The 15,519-nt window shown below is 45.1% G+C and overlaps 1 protein-coding gene across 1 annotated transcript in view; it reads right to left on the bottom strand.

Annotated features, from left to right (window-relative positions):
* The window catches only part of Sh3gl2 (SH3 domain containing GRB2 like 2, endophilin A1), a 169,781-nt gene extending 158,609 nt beyond the window's left edge, over positions 1 to 11,172 (bottom strand). The window contains exon 1 of the mRNA XM_075945392.1: positions 10,988 to 11,172. Coding sequence (XP_075801507.1) covers positions 10,988 to 11,032 — 45 coding nt within the window. The 5' untranslated portion in view covers positions 11,033 to 11,172. The remainder of the gene's footprint in view (positions 1 to 10,987) is intronic.
* Positions 11,173 to 15,519: the final 4,347 nt, after the last annotated feature.

The following is a 15,519-nucleotide window of genomic DNA, read 5'->3' as shown; positions in this document are numbered from 1 at the left end:
GCTGGTGCCTGCAGTCAGTCCTCACAGGACGCGTGGCCATTAGGTTAGTTACTCAAACACTGAACCATCTCTTTTCTTCACGGCCACGATGCTCAGCACTGGCACGGGGTAGTATGGTGACTGAGACCCTTTGAATGTTCTCGGTCCTTTAAAAGACTTCCTAAATAGTCTCAGAAGGTGACTCATGGACTAAATACTGGAGCTGAAGAGGGGGACATGCCCTGAGTGTCAACATAAAGGTAATACAAACTGGGGTATGGACAGAAGCCTAAGTGGCAAGAAGTCACACATCTGACAGAGTACGAGAAAGCCACACCTTGCAGAGTAAGGAGGTGACAGCAGGAAATGAGGAAGCACAAGCTGCCCAGGGCTTTTGTTACTCTTAATTTTTGTCAAGAAACTACAAAATTGATCCCCTGAGAGGGGGCCTGAGAAGCTTTGGGCTGCAAATGTGACCCACCAGCCATTCCTTAGAGCCAACTAAGGAGGAAATATTAAACCTTGCTATTATTTGGTTTAGCAGGTCAGACCTGCTCAGGGTAGCCGGAGCTCTGAGGCAGGAAGGAATAACCAACTGACTTATGGCTGTCAGTTTACCTTTAGTTCTGTGGCTTCCAGTCCTTGCTTCATCTTTAACCCTTCAGTGAGCTGCAAGCAGCGTGTGGCTCCATATCTCTTACCAGACCAGAGTTGGTTCACTCCAATCTAGCCAGGGAAGGAAGCACTTGGGAAAGTGCATTAAAGAGCTGAGAGTTTCCACCATAATACCTGAGATCTGTCTCCTCAGGAAGGTTTTAATTCCCTGTCTATGGAGTGTTACTAACCAATGATCCTGCCAATTGTCCCAGAAGAAACAGACATATAGGTATCCCTGTCTCACAGGGTGCAAAACAGAGATGGCTGCAGAAGGCCCTTTAATTCCCTTTCTTCCTGCCTAGACTCCCCTACCAAGATCGAGTCCACTTGCAGCACAGGTCATCACGGGATGCAGGACCTCATCCTTTCAGAATTATGCCTAGTACGCTGTACACCAGTGGCCCTGGGAAACCAGGTAGAGCCATAGATTCAGACACCATGTCAAAAGGTAGAGTCCACTTCTGCAGACAGCCCTGATGCCTCCATCACCAGCGGGCCATGACCCAGTGTGCAACATGACTTTAATCACAAAAGGAATTCCATGAACAACTCCCAGCTCTCAGGCAGCCATCTGATGTGCTGGAGGCAAAGAGAGTCACTTCACTGCGTCTGTGTCTGTATCATCCCCACAAGAACAAAGCAGACAGAGGGTGAATGACTGACCACCCTCGTCTCCCTGGTAGAAATCCTAACTTACTCTTCAGGATTAACAATGAAAAACTTCTATTGTTCAGAGGTTCCTCATTCTAAGTTAATAAAGCTGTCATCATGCTATCAGCCGACTCAACTAAGAGCCACTTGGGAAGCATTTAATAATGACATTGTTTACAAATGACCAGGGAACCACAGAATTAGCTTGGATTTCACCAAAGGAAACCATGAAAATTAAAAAGAAAAATGCCTAAGAATTATAAGGGGAAATGGTAACACAACAAAATCTCTTAAAAATATATAATAAGAGCCGGGCGGTGGTGGCGCAAGCCTTTAATCCCAGCACTCGGGAGGCAGAGGCAGGCGGATCTCTGTGAGTTCGAGGCCAGCCTGGTCTACAAGAGCTAGTTCCAGGACAGGCTCCAAAGCCACAGAGAAACCCTGTCTCAAAAAAAAACAAAACAAAACTATATATATATATATATATATATATATATATATATATATATATATATAATAAGAAAATATTGTTTCTGTAAGTTGTACCTAAATTTCATACATTTGTATATGGACATGGTGCATTGCATAGATACACTTATAATTAATAACGCATGTAAATTAATGCTATACACAATAAAATGAAAAATTATAGCTCTTCCTTTTGTAGAAACTCAAACAAGTTTTTAAATTCCTTGGCTTTATATTTGGGGTGTGTGTGTGTGTGTGTGTGTGTGTGTGTGTGTGTGTGTGTCTTGAGGCAAGGTATCACAGTGTTGTCCAATCTAGCCTGGAGCTAGAACTGCTCCTGCCCCAGCCTCCAGATTGCTGGGATTACAAATGTGTGATATCATATGTGACAAACACTCAGCTTTGTAACCAAAACCCTGCTCAATTCTGGGCACACCAGATTCTCATGGCCTTTTTCATAGATTCTGTTGCACTTTGAATCATTCAGTGGACATGCTGTAGGTTCCAACTAACGGACCATAAACAGAAGTTACTTTCATTAGTTTTCTGATGTTATACAACAAACTTCCACCAATGTGTCAGATTAAAAGTATACTCATTTTCTTAGGTTACAGTTCCTCGAGTCGGGAGTCTAGGCCAGCTCAAACACACGCTGTGCTCAGGAGTCAAGATGTTGCCAAGCCTGGGCCCCCACCTGGAAGCTCTGGCGAAGCATCCTTACCATGTAGGCTCTTGGTAGAATACAGTTTTTGGGTTGGTTGGCTGGTTGGTTTTGGGTTTTGTTGTGCTTTGTTTTTTAAAGCTCTCTTCGCAGTTCTCTGCCCACTGGGTAGTCAGTATGCCATCTCACTCCCCCACCCCTTAATGAAATTCCAGTCCTGATCGTCCTTCCAGTTTTCCGCACTTGCTCTTCTGCTATCAACAAAAGACATTACTTGAACTTTTGTTTGAGAATTTCATACATGTATACAATGAGATACAATCATATGCCCCTTACATTCCTCATTTCTCACTTCTGGTTTTCCCAGTATCCTCCTAAAACTTCCACCTCCTGGCTTTTTGGTTGGTTCCTTTTGATAATCCACTAAGTCTAATTACTGTTGCACATATGTGAACATGTATGTGCCCCTCCATTAGAAAAAGGGTTACCTACCATGCCACACCCTCAAGGAAGAGTGAGCCCCCAGTCACTCTCAACTACCCATAGCTTCTGGGTAACGGGTGTCACCTGAAGATCATCTCCCCAGTCTATGATGGGATCTTTGTCTGGCTTGACTTTATTTAGGTCTAGTGCAAATAACCACAGTTCCTGAAAGTCTGTGAAGGCCATGGCCATGACACATCCTGAAGGCAGCATACTTCCCCCTCCAGATCTTATAGTATTACAGCTTCCCCTCTGTGATGTTTTCTAAGTCTTGGGAGCTGGAGTGGGAGAGTCTATGATAAAGATGTCCCATTAAAGATGAGCACTCGGTCTCCTCCTGGCACTTTGGCTAGTTACATGTTTTAGCATTGACTGCAGCCCACTACCAAAAGAAGTTTATCAGACCAAGGTGGAAAGGAACCCCAGTCTATGGGTAAAAACATAAACATTTAGAAGGCAATTCAATAACATCACCACTAAGTAAAACAACAATAGGTCCCACTCTAGGACCTCTGACCTTTGCAGCCATGGCTTTCAAGCAGGATTATATTGATGGGCATGAGACTGGCTCCTGTTGGAGCAGACCTCCAATCTAATCAGAAGGCAGTTGGTTACATCATAGCGGTGTGCCACAGTTGCACCAGTGACACTTATTGCCTGGTCGATAGATATTATAGTTTAGCACTGGGTGAGACCATTATTTTCTCCCCCAGAATACAGCATAGTACCTTCCAGAACTATGAAAGCAAGCTGGCATTGCCCTATAATTTAAGAAGCTCATATAACCATATAGTCTTCTTCTTTCTGCATAAAGTAATCATATTTGGAATGACATCTTTTCTTATTGAAGACCATACCCACATAAAGAGAGAAGAGAACTCACACAAATCCCTGGCATACAAAATATCTGTGCTTTCCCAATATTCTCTTCCCTTGTAAACCAAGTGACAATGACAGCAGACTCCATTCAGAATCTCCCTGGGTCCCTGGACCAGATAACAGAAAGTTAGGAAAAGGGATCTGATCAGCCAAGACTCACTGGCTTAATCAAGTCATCTAGATTAACACAATCAAACCAGGTAAAGTTTAGATTACAAAACCAGTACACTGAAAGTCAGGCCTGGAAGAGCGTTTTCTACAGTGATAAACAACTCATAGAACTGAGGAGAAAACCAAAATCATAAACCCATGAAGCTCTGTGGGGGAGGGGAGGCCAGAGGACACCTCTAATGTCATTCCTCAGGAGCCAGCCAGCCACCTTGCTATTTGAGTCAAGGTCTCTCACTGGGACCAGGTATTCTTGCTAACTCTAAAGTTACCAGGAAGCCCAGGGGCCTGCTTGTATCTACAGTCCCAGCACTGGCATTGCAAGCTTTTTCTTTTCCCCCATATGTGTGCTGGGAACCAAACTCGGGTTCTCATACTTACACCACACAAGTGCTTTACTCACTGAACCACTTCCCAAGTCCTCTAACTAAGTTTTGAAAGCAATTTTATTGCCTGTTGGTGTATGAATATAAATGCTCTCTTCAGGCCTGGGTGTTTGAACACTTGGTTTGAATGATACAGCCTTGCTGGAAGGAGTTTGTCATTGAGGGCAGGACTTTGATATTAAAAACCTCACATCACTCTTAACTTCCTCTCTGCTTTGCACTTGGGTTTGAAGAGTTGCGCTCTCAGCTCCCCAAACCTGCCACTTGCCTCTCCATGAAGGATTTTTATACTGCTAGAACTGTAAGTCAGAATTTCCTTCTTATATAACTTGCCTTGGTCATGGTGTTTTATTCCAGCAACAGAAAAGTCACTAATACAAGACCAGTTATCCTAGAGACAGGAGTAATACAGGAAGGACCGTCAGCCTAGAGGCAGGAGCCACTAATACAGGACCCGTCAGCCTAGGGGCAGGAGTCCTTAAAACGACCCCCACGTTTACATAAGCAGGGGAGGAAAATGGAAAATTACACATCTCCCACAGACACCAGACCCCTGCTACTCTCACTACAACAGATCAAGTATGAGAAAGAAGAAAAGAATTCTTCCCAAATTACGGGTTGATGGAGAGCAGTTACTGTAGGGGCTGGGCCTTCGCAGAGATGACTAGCAGGACAACTGCAGGAACACAGCAGGAATAACTGCCATGACTCACTCTGTCCTTTCTCAGTAGACATGATCACTGGACACAGGCCATCGTGTATATGTTAAAGTGTGGGCAGCCAATGAGTTCTGTGTATACAAAAGCATTGCCCCTGATACACAGGCATTTCTCGGCACTATAAAATTGCCATGACTGCATGTCTTGGGGGAAAGTTTTCATTATAAGAAATGTATCTCTATCTGTTCTGAACAATGAGATTTAAATGAGGACATTTAGAGCTAACATCCTAGGACCAAGGACGTTCTTCTTAAGTGTTGCATTCTTCTCCATGCTCTGCCCTCTTCTCGCAGAGCTGACTGAACACCTAAAAGGATACAGAACAAGGCTGCACAGTTAAAGAGCAAACAGGGGAGGGTGAGGGGCAGGTCAAGGCAGCCCACTCATTTCGTATCCACACAGTCACTGGACGATCTGATCTTAAATTCAGAATTAAGCTAGTCAGGTACCCATTTTGAACGTGAACATGCTTCTGAACCTCCACCTCCTCAGCCAGTTATAATTGTGCATATCTCTTTTTTAATATTTATTTATTTATTATGTATACAATATTCTGTCTGTGTGTATGCCTGCAGGCCAGAGGAGGGCATCAGACCCCATTACAAATGGTTGTGAGCCACTATATGGTTGCTGGGAATTGAACTCAGGACCTTTGGGAGATCGGGCAGTGTTCTTAACCTCTGAGCCATCTCTCCAGCACCCCATGTGCATATCTCTTTACAGTTCCTGAACTGCATTCTAAACAAAACCCTGAGTTCCTGAGCACTGGACTCTACCAGCAGCACTGAAAGGTGAGCAGAATGAAATCTGCTCTACAGGACCTAGGTTTCCCTCCCCTAATTACGATGCCCCTTGCCTCACACAATAACTGTCTCCAAAACAGAGTATTTTTAGGTCAGGTCTTGCTGTCTCCAATAATATTGTAATTAATTTGCAAGGTGCTCAAAACTTTCCTAACTAGATTAAAACCAAAACACAGAAACAACATTAATGAATCACCATGAAGTAAAAGGTTTCCAAAAAGATAACTGAATCAGACTTCAGTCAGGAAGTGCCACAGCATCAAGGGAAATTATTTAGTTACTAGTTCCACATCCAATGTCAAGTGTATGATAGGTGAGGTGACCTCATTAACAAGCTATTGAAAAAAGGAAGAAAAAGAAAAGACAAAAAGATGTTCAAGTCCCCCTCACTATGCGAGCACAGCACTCACACAAGCATTATGTCATCCAACCCTAGCATCTCCTGGAAGGTCTCTTTCATTTGGCTGCCCCTAAAATTAGTTCAGAGAAGGCTACATGTAGGTCAGGTACTGTCAAGTCCAGTTATAGAAGACGGATGGATTCTGTCCTAAAAACATGATCAATTTCTCACCCTACATTTTTACTCTGTGGAGGAAGGCAGAGAGTAAGAGCTCATCTAAGAAACTGCTGAGCAGCTAAGCACCCTATCAGGAGAATTTACTCATAATGTTTGGCATATAATTTTACAAAATAAACGGGGCCACAACAACCTATTGACATACCAAAAGGATAGAGGCATAGGAGCCCTGGGCTAAGCAATAAGCGAAATTCATGCTTTCAACGCGACAGTGTGTTTACTGCATAAAGCAAGCAATTGAGAAAGTAAAATTTTAATATATAAAGTCAAAATGAGTATTTAAGTACCTTAATAAGTTTAATGTTTGCTAGATTAACAAATGCATAAGCAGACTCACAGAAAATATTGTGTGGGAAATAGCATGAAAGCATGAATAAATGAAGTAAAACAGAAAGGCCCTGAGCGCCAATGGAATCAAGGTTGCTGAAGTGAAATATCCTAGTGTGACAATATGACTGTGTCAAGTCACACCCTGCCCAGATGAAGGTTATCATTAAAAGCAAAAATCCAGACGACACAGGTCAATGCAGGAACTGTGGTCCGAGCATCTGCCCAAAGAGCTCATACTATAGCCTTAATACAGCAGCATTGAAAGGTGGGGCGTGGGGGAGGAAGTGGATCACAGGGACACGGTCCTCACTAGTGGTTTAAATTTATTCTCTCATAAATTCATTCCCTCTCTTGAGAAACTGAGGGTGTCCTGGGAGAGATGGCTGTTAAAAGAGAGGCTGTCCTTTCATTTTGCTTCCCGATACACCCCCCCCCCCCGCCCTCCTGATTTCCACCCCTAGTTAAGCATCACAAGCCCTCGGCAGATGCAGCCACATAATCCTGGATTTCCCAGCCTGCAGAATCAGGAGCAGAAATAAGTCTCTTTCTAAATTACTCGATACCTGGTATTGTTGCAACAACAGAAAGGGGAGTAAGGTAACATGTTTGTCTCGCGCAGATGACTATAACAGAGCACCAAACTCTGGGAACTTGCACAGCATAGGTATTTATTTCACACAACTTGTGAGTTTAAACAAATCCAAGATCAGGAAACCAGCATATGTTTGTCTAATGGAGACTCGGTCGGAGGATGGTATCTTGTTGCTACACCGTCACTGTGCAGACTGGAATGGGGGCTCTCTCCAACCTAGAGGAGCAGTAATCCCATGTATGAGGGTGGCATGCTCAGACTTAATCACCTTCTAAGTCCCATCTCCTAATACTACCTTATTAGCAATTAATTTTTAACACATGAATTTGAAGTGGGGACAAATCACACTGTGGCAATATCCTACCAAACTGACGAAAAAAAAACAAAGTATATCTGGGTCCATGCAAAAGAAAATTATATAGTACTTAGAGACAGAACTGTCCCTCTAAACGTTGAATCAAATGCAATGTTAAGAAAACTATAACAAATTCTTTTATGCAGAACAGGCTGCTCTTCTTTGAAGTGTAGCCTCCAAAAGTGTTTATGTAGCAAGTCTGGCTCATTAACTCAGAATGTGACCTGACACGGAAATAAGAACACTGCTAAGAGGGTCCTACTGGAGTGAGTGTGCTCCTAATGCACCCTGGCTGGTACCCTTATAAAACAGAAACCTGAGCACAAACACAGACCATGTGCACACCAAGACAAGATCGAGGCAATGCATCTACAAGTTAAAGACAACCGGACTGTCAACAGAGCCCGGGAAGTTGGAAATGAGGCCAGGCACAGTGCTTGCCTGGTGCTGTCAGAGGGGCCTGGCCTTCCTGCGGCACTATCCTCAGACCTCAGCATCCAGGTGATTCAGGTCATTCCCATTGTTTAGGTCGCTCAGTGTGTGGTGTCTTGTTACGTAAAACCTAGCAAATTGGCACCACGGTCTAAACCAGTTTACCCTGTAAGACTTTCTTGCGATGACGTACAGAATGAAGTATGCACAGATACGATGTATGTACCACATCAAACACATGAACATGAGGTAAAGGAAAAGAAGTAAGGAGTTGTGTCATGTTAACAAGAACCAAAGCTATCTTTATACAGACTGCTGCAAATTCGAACAAGGTTTTAAACACTGACATTACTGTTCATAAAAATAAAACCTCAATATAAATAAAACTCACTGAAGGATAATACTGTCCATTCGTTCTTTTTTACAATAAAAATTATTTATTAACTATCGACAACAGGGAGAAATAATCAATTCGGATATGAGAACTAACAGGACACACTCTAACCCATCAGGAATCCCAAACCAGTGGTACTGATGCTGAAGGTATATTATTTCATTAACAAAGTCCCACCTGGCCCTGGATAACATAAACAAGAAGCTCAGTCCCACAGAAAGGTGACATGCCACCTTCCACTGACCAGCATGGCAGCCCTCAACAGCTGCAGCTCTGGCCTGACACTTCCTCTTAGCTAAGGTAGGATGGGGAGGTGGGTTAATGGCTGCAAAGGCAGGGCATGACTGCTTCCCTCTGAGCACGCAGACACCAACCCTGGCTTTACACACCCTCTGCCATGCACATCCAGGCACAGGAGAGTAACCTTTACCTCACATTTTTAAAGACTACGCTCCAGGAAGACTATGTGTTGCTTCGCCTTTAAAACAAAAGGCTTTTTTCCAGAGAGGAAGAAAATGACAGTGACTGTGCATCTGGGCTCAGGGGGGTAAGCAGCAAGTTCACCCCTAGGAGAACTCGTCCAGGCCTGGAGAGAGGCTTCCATTTCAGTGCTGCACAGAACCTGGGCAGTAACTGGAATGAGTCAGGAGGTAACCAAATCTTCAAGATTTGGTGTCTATTACCAAATCTACAACTTCTAGCTTCAGCTGTTTCCTGGTGTTTCATTTTATTAGTGGAAAGTATGGCATCTGACACTAACGAAATTATCCTTAATGTTAACAGCTATCGCTTATTAAGAAATTTCTATGTATACTCTACAAATACATTTTTCCATAAATCCCTGAGACATAAATGCTAGTCTCATTTTTAGCAAGGGGAAATTCAAAAACTAGCTTGCTTAAATTCAGAGGTAGTAGAAGGGGGATAAAAATCTTAGCTTTTCCTTCCCCAAAGCCAAAGCTTCTAAATGCCTAGCAGTCAAAAAAGCATTTAATGTTGATAAAATCAGTGCTTCTGTCTAATTTTTTCAAAAAAAAATGTTGTTGATGATATCAAGGACGTTCTAGCACAGACTGGCTCTGTAAAACTAAAAATTTGTCACAAGTCAACAATGTAATTGATTTTACATCTCTGGTAGGGAGGTTACAGACAATTCTAATGGGAGAACCAAAAAATAATATCGTTAGAAACCCTTTCCTAAGAAGGCTTTTTCCTGCGTCTCTAAGTTGTCAGAACTAATTAGATGACGGCGAAGTCCGTGGTGACAGCGGCGATGCTTATGGCTGAACTTCACCTGCCATCTGTGTCTCAAACTTAAGGAATGCAGCCCCCACCTTTTCCCTGTGCTGTTTTTCATTCCGGCTGCTGGGGAACTCAAGAATAGAGATGTTACAGAAACCGCAGTATCAAAGCTATCTTACGATAAGGACCTTAAAGGCTAGATTATGCAAACGTATTCGATGGTTTATCGATAAAGTCTTTTGTTGCCAAATATGTCTTAAAATTGAACTGGTTCCAAATGAATAAAACTATTGTAATTTCGCGCATTATGTAAGAAATGGGTCACATCATCAAATATTTATGGTATATTTTCTCTTTGTAAAATCCTTCAGATAGTCCCAATGAGATTTCAATTACGAGGGTCTGGATTAAATGTATTTAATCACATCTTATTCACCCCACGCAGAAAATCTGGTACATCTAGCGAACGACTGGCTAAAAATAAACAGACTGATTTTCAAGTTTTTAACAACGGAGTTATGGCTTGGCAGTCAAATCCGTGGGGAAACTTGAAAGCCACGCACACCACTGATCAAGTCGTGGCCTCAGATGAGCTTCACCAAGGAGTTCTCCAGGGAAAAAGTTAATGCATGCAAGCTCCTTGAAGGAGCCACAGCCTCCCATGCTGGGAGCCTGGGGAGGCCTGGGAAGGAGGGGCTGGGGAAGGCCCGGAGCGCAGGGCGCAGAGCCCAGAGCGCAAAGCGCGGGCACCGCCGCAGCCTGGACCGCGAACACCACTCCAGCCAGGACATCTCAGGACAGTGGGGCACACCGCACCGCAAGGTCATCGCAACAGGGCGACTTTATATAATCTCCCGCCGCGCCGCTAGGCACCTGCGCGGCACCCTCCGTGCGGCGCCCGAGAGCTGCCCTGCGGGGACCGACCGCCTGGGAACCCGGGTGGGGAGCCGCGACGGCGGGGACCCGGAACGGTGATGCCATGGACAAGGAGCTGGGGACTGAGAGCCTAGGTGGCAGAGATGGTGGGGACTCGGAGCGGGAAGAGGAAGCAGGGATGCGGCGGTCAGGGAGCAGAGTCGGAGAGAGGAATCACGGAACGGAACCGCGGCGTAGCGCCCCGCGGGGACCGACCCCGGTCAGAGAGGGCTAAGAGGAGCTGCCTGGCCGTCCGCGGGGCCACCCCGCCCCCCGCACACCTGCACGCACCCTACCTGAGTGGCTTTGTGGAACTGCTTCTTCAACCCTGCCACCGACATGATGGGATGCGGGAGGCGGCGCGGCGAGCGGCTACGGGCGCGGAGATGTGGCGGGGGTCGCCGGGCCGCCGCTGGTCCTGCGGCCGCGGGAGCTACTGGCGCGGGGGCGCGGCGCGGGACGCGGGCTTGTGCGGAGAGACACCCTGACGTCAGGGCGGGTGATGCGGCCTCTTAAAGGGGACGCGGGAAGCCCCGCCCCGGGCGACGGCGGGAGGCAGGTGAGCTCTAGGAACCCTGCGACTGTGTCGGGGCCCTGGTGCCCTATAGAATGAGAAGCCTGGGGCGATCGTCAGCCTTAGGGGTCGTCCGTGACCCTGGCATATTGATCACCGCACATGAGCAATCCTGACTCAGGTGACCCAGCCTCCAGGTAGCCGCAGTGGCGCTGCCTGCACACTGCCCTTGCCCTTTGAGCCTGGCCTCCCTGCAGCTCAAAAGCAGGGTGGCGGCCTATCTGGATCATGAATAAGTCATTGCTCATTTCATGCCCTGCCTCCTTGCTTGGTTAGCCACATAAAACCTTTCCCTGTTTTGGTTTCAATATCCCTTAAGTTTGTATCACCTTAGGGAAATCCATCAAGCTATTAACCCCACCTCCATTCCCCCCACACACTCTGCCTTCTGTCTAGAATAACTTAACTACTTAAAAAGAAGCCCCTACAGCTTGACTGGAACAAAGTTGAAGTGAGTTATTACTACTGTAATAGCATTTAATCTTCTATTTACAAAAGCAAAAAAGTTGAATGTGAGCTTGGCACTCAAACAATTATTGTAAAGATTTGGGGGTTTTCATTCTAACATTCTTATATAATGAGGAAAGAAAGGCAAGGAAGTAAGTTATACAAAAACCACATATGGACAAAGGGTGGAATTGGGTGAAGGGCACAGAGCAGCACCAGGTGTCGTCCCTGCTCTCCTTTGTCAAGTTTTTCCTGTACTGAAGAGCTTGTGGGAGAGAACTTAAATATTGGCCAAGCCTGCACATGTAGATCAAAGTGATGAGCAAGAGAGGCCAGAGTGACAGACGCCAAGAAGAGAGTCATTATAAGGATGTATAGAGTCAACATGGCAAGGATCGGGTTCCTAGAAATACAGTTTTGCTGTTCCCAGTCCCCTACTACCTGGTGTAAGGGAAGCATGCACACTCGTAGCCACTGCAGCTTGAGTGAGGATGATTGAAGGGCTAGTGCAAGGGGATGCTGGACCTGGCCTGGGTACCAGCCATCCGTCCTCCTGTGAACCACAGTACAACGAACACTGGAGCAGTGAGAAGCCCACGGCCCCCTCCTCCAGTCTGCAAGCGCCAACCCAAGGGAAGAAGCAAAGCAACAGATCTGTAGCCCCCTGCTTGATACTGCTCACATATCTTCTGATCTGTGTGACGCAGGGACAACATTGGTTACTGGATTAAGACAGAAAGGACATATTACTTCTTGGCAAAGAATTCAGCTTTTGGTACAAGGGCCACAGGCTCTCTTCCCTCTGCCACAATTTTGTGACTTGATCTGTCCACCATGATCCAGAGTGAGGATAAGGTAGGCCAAAAACTAATGCTCGGTTTGTATCCTGATGGTGAGAAATAAATCTTAGTAAATTTAATCCATGGAGGTTTAAGTTATTAAGTGTAAACCTTTTCTCTTTTTTTATTAGTTTTAATTTTTTCATCATACCTATAATGGGAAAAGCATTTCACAGTCATTTTTACTACTTGGTTCCCTGTTTAACAATGGAGAACATTTTTAGAGAGTGGACCTGGGCCAAAGTTGCCAAGAGACAGAGCAATAGTTCTGTAAAGTAAAGTGTCTGCAATTCACGACTTTGGTCTCCAATATGAAAGAAGTCAAATGGGACCTGAAGAGGCTCCTCAGAACTTTTGAGCAAAGCCGATCTCCACCTTTCCCTTGTTCTGTATCTCCTTTCTTTGAAAGCTTACACTGCTGAACATCAGAGAAACTACTGTGAGTTCTCCCGAGGAATGTGAAGCTCTTTGAATCTACTGGTATCACCTACATCTTGCCGAAATCAGCGATTCCATGTAAGCCACGATCGGTGCTTATGAAAAACTGGAAGAGAGGCATTGACAATCTCTGTTTAGAGAGAGGTGTTAGAAGATGGTATAGAAAGATGTCAAGAAACACAACCTGGGCATTGAACTTCAAGGTCAGTGGTTCTCAACCTTCCTAGTGCTGTGACCCTTTAGGGCAATTCTTCTTGTTGTAGTAACCCCCACCCATAAAAGTATTTTTGTTTCTATTTCATAACTGCAGTTTTGCTACTATTATGAATTATAATTTCAATATCTGTGTTTTCTGATGGACTAGACAACCCCTGTGGAAGGGTCATTTGACATGCAGAGGGGGCATGACCCACAGGTTGAGAGCCCCTGCCCAAAGTATTTCCAGACCAGTGATTCAAAACCTCCTTTTATGGACATTTACTCTGACTTGCATGCAGAGGGGAAAAGCGTGTGATGCTGAAAGCCCCTAAGATGGGAATTCTTTCATCCCAGAGATCTGTCACAAAAGCTCAGGGCATGTTGAAACAAAGGTCAGTGAGCAAGGGCTTTGATGAACTCAACGTTTTACCCTCTAGTCTCCGGAGATCAAAAAATAAAATCACTGTAAATTGCTAAATAAACCTAGGTCAGCTCAAGAAAATCCCAATTAGGTGAACCCCCTACATAGCACCACCTCACTAATTGGGCAGTAAACTCATGGTCAGCAATAATTTCATCAGATCATTTATGCACCGCTTCTCCTTGCATTATGGCAAAACTTCCAGAAAATACCAGGCTGCTAGATTGCACAGAGCCGATGCATTCTTTGCAGCTTTCAGGAGGCTGCAGATCCCAGGAGACAAATGGAAAGTAGCCACTTCCATCTTTCTCCCTGTTTGGCCCTGTTTTCAGCCTCTGGCCAGCACAGGGGTGAACTGCTCCAGAGTTCGTGTGCAGCTCAGGAAGCATGAGAAGTACAGCAAAGACATTCAGTCCTAGCTTCAGACATGAAAGAGAAGAAATCCGCGGTGACCCAAGACGGAGACTCAGGCATCTTTTCCCGCTGCAGCCTCTAGCTGCAGACTCAGGATGGTTTCCCCAGCATGAAGTGTAGGCTAGAATGGCTGACGGAATGCACAACACTGTCATTAAATCACACGTTCAACAGCTTTGCCACATAGCCCTGTATGAAAGCTGTCCTTGGTGAGTGGCCTGAAACATTTTGTGCTTGTGGAAGCTACCCAAGAGCCCTAGCGTTTGCCCAGAGTGGGCAGGGCTAGCGACACCTTCCCAGAAATGAGAAATCAAGGGGAAGGCCACTTCCAGGTCTCAGCTTCCAGATCCCTCCCTGACAACAACTACACAGGGAGGTACGTTTTGGAGGTCCCTTTGGGGTAGAACGTGAAAGTCTTTTATTCCTGTGACACAGCCCAACTCCATTCAAGGCACAGTAGGTGTCTCCTACCTAAGCCCTATTAACCTAATCACTGAAGGAAGAGGAGCCAAGTGAGGGGCTCACATCAGCCATCTGTGTCTGTAGGGTATTCCTCATTTATAAGTCAGTTTGAAATGCCCCTGACACTCCAGGCAGACTGCCACCTCCAGTCCCTTGTCTTCAAAGCCTTTCCCCATCCTCTACCTTTCTTGTCCTTTCCTCATTTTTTAGAGCCTCTGTACCCCTGCTGTGAACTTGGTCTAATATATATTTGTACACATTTATATTGATTCTTAGGTTGTTAACTCTTTAACCACAAGGACTTATTATCTTGACTTGTATATTACTCTGCAGACCATACAAAGACCCGTTAGTTATACCCTAATTGAATTTTAAATTTAAAATGATGAATTTTTTAATTAGACTATTTTCAGTGAAACTAGACATATCTGCATATGGCATTTGCTCCCACGTCACCCATTTCTGCCCCTTGGATATCCAGGGTCTGGTCAACTCCAAGAGTTTCTGATGTCTTTCCTTCAGCATCCACTTTGTTTCATCAGATAATACCCCTTTCTGTCTGTAATCACTAGCTCTTGCCTTGAAATCTCTGGTCCATTCTGTGCTGGCTCCAGCTCAAATCTGGAGATTTGGGAAGCCCCAGTTCTGCTCACAGTCTTCCTTTATCAGAGGAGAGCAGTCAGAGTAACAAGGAAGGTAACATTTTAGCAAGTGTCGGTTCTTTCTGCGAGACATGGACGTTCTGATTTACAATCAAACCTGTCTCTTCTTTGGTTAGTATGTGTCAGATTACCAAGGCCAGACCCTCAGCCCCTGGAAACTGGCAGCTGAATGCTTGTAAGTAAACGGCAAACAACTAGACTGTGAGAGGGTGCACTCAGTTCTAGAATGAGCATAGCTTCAATTAGGAACAAATCATTAGGGCATCTTTACCATAGGCTTGGCTATTCTATTCCTGGGCAGATATTACCATAAAAGATGCTAAAGACATCTAACACAACCCTGAGCTTAGGCACTGGCTAGGCAGGCTGCTAA

Source organism: Microtus pennsylvanicus, chromosome 13 (genome assembly GCF_037038515.1).
Source record: "Microtus pennsylvanicus isolate mMicPen1 chromosome 13, mMicPen1.hap1, whole genome shotgun sequence".
NCBI classification, from domain to species: Eukaryota; Metazoa; Chordata; class Mammalia; order Rodentia; family Cricetidae; genus Microtus; species Microtus pennsylvanicus.
The sequence above is the reverse complement of the archived record's forward strand: the minus strand, read 5'-3'. Positions and strand labels throughout refer to the sequence as shown.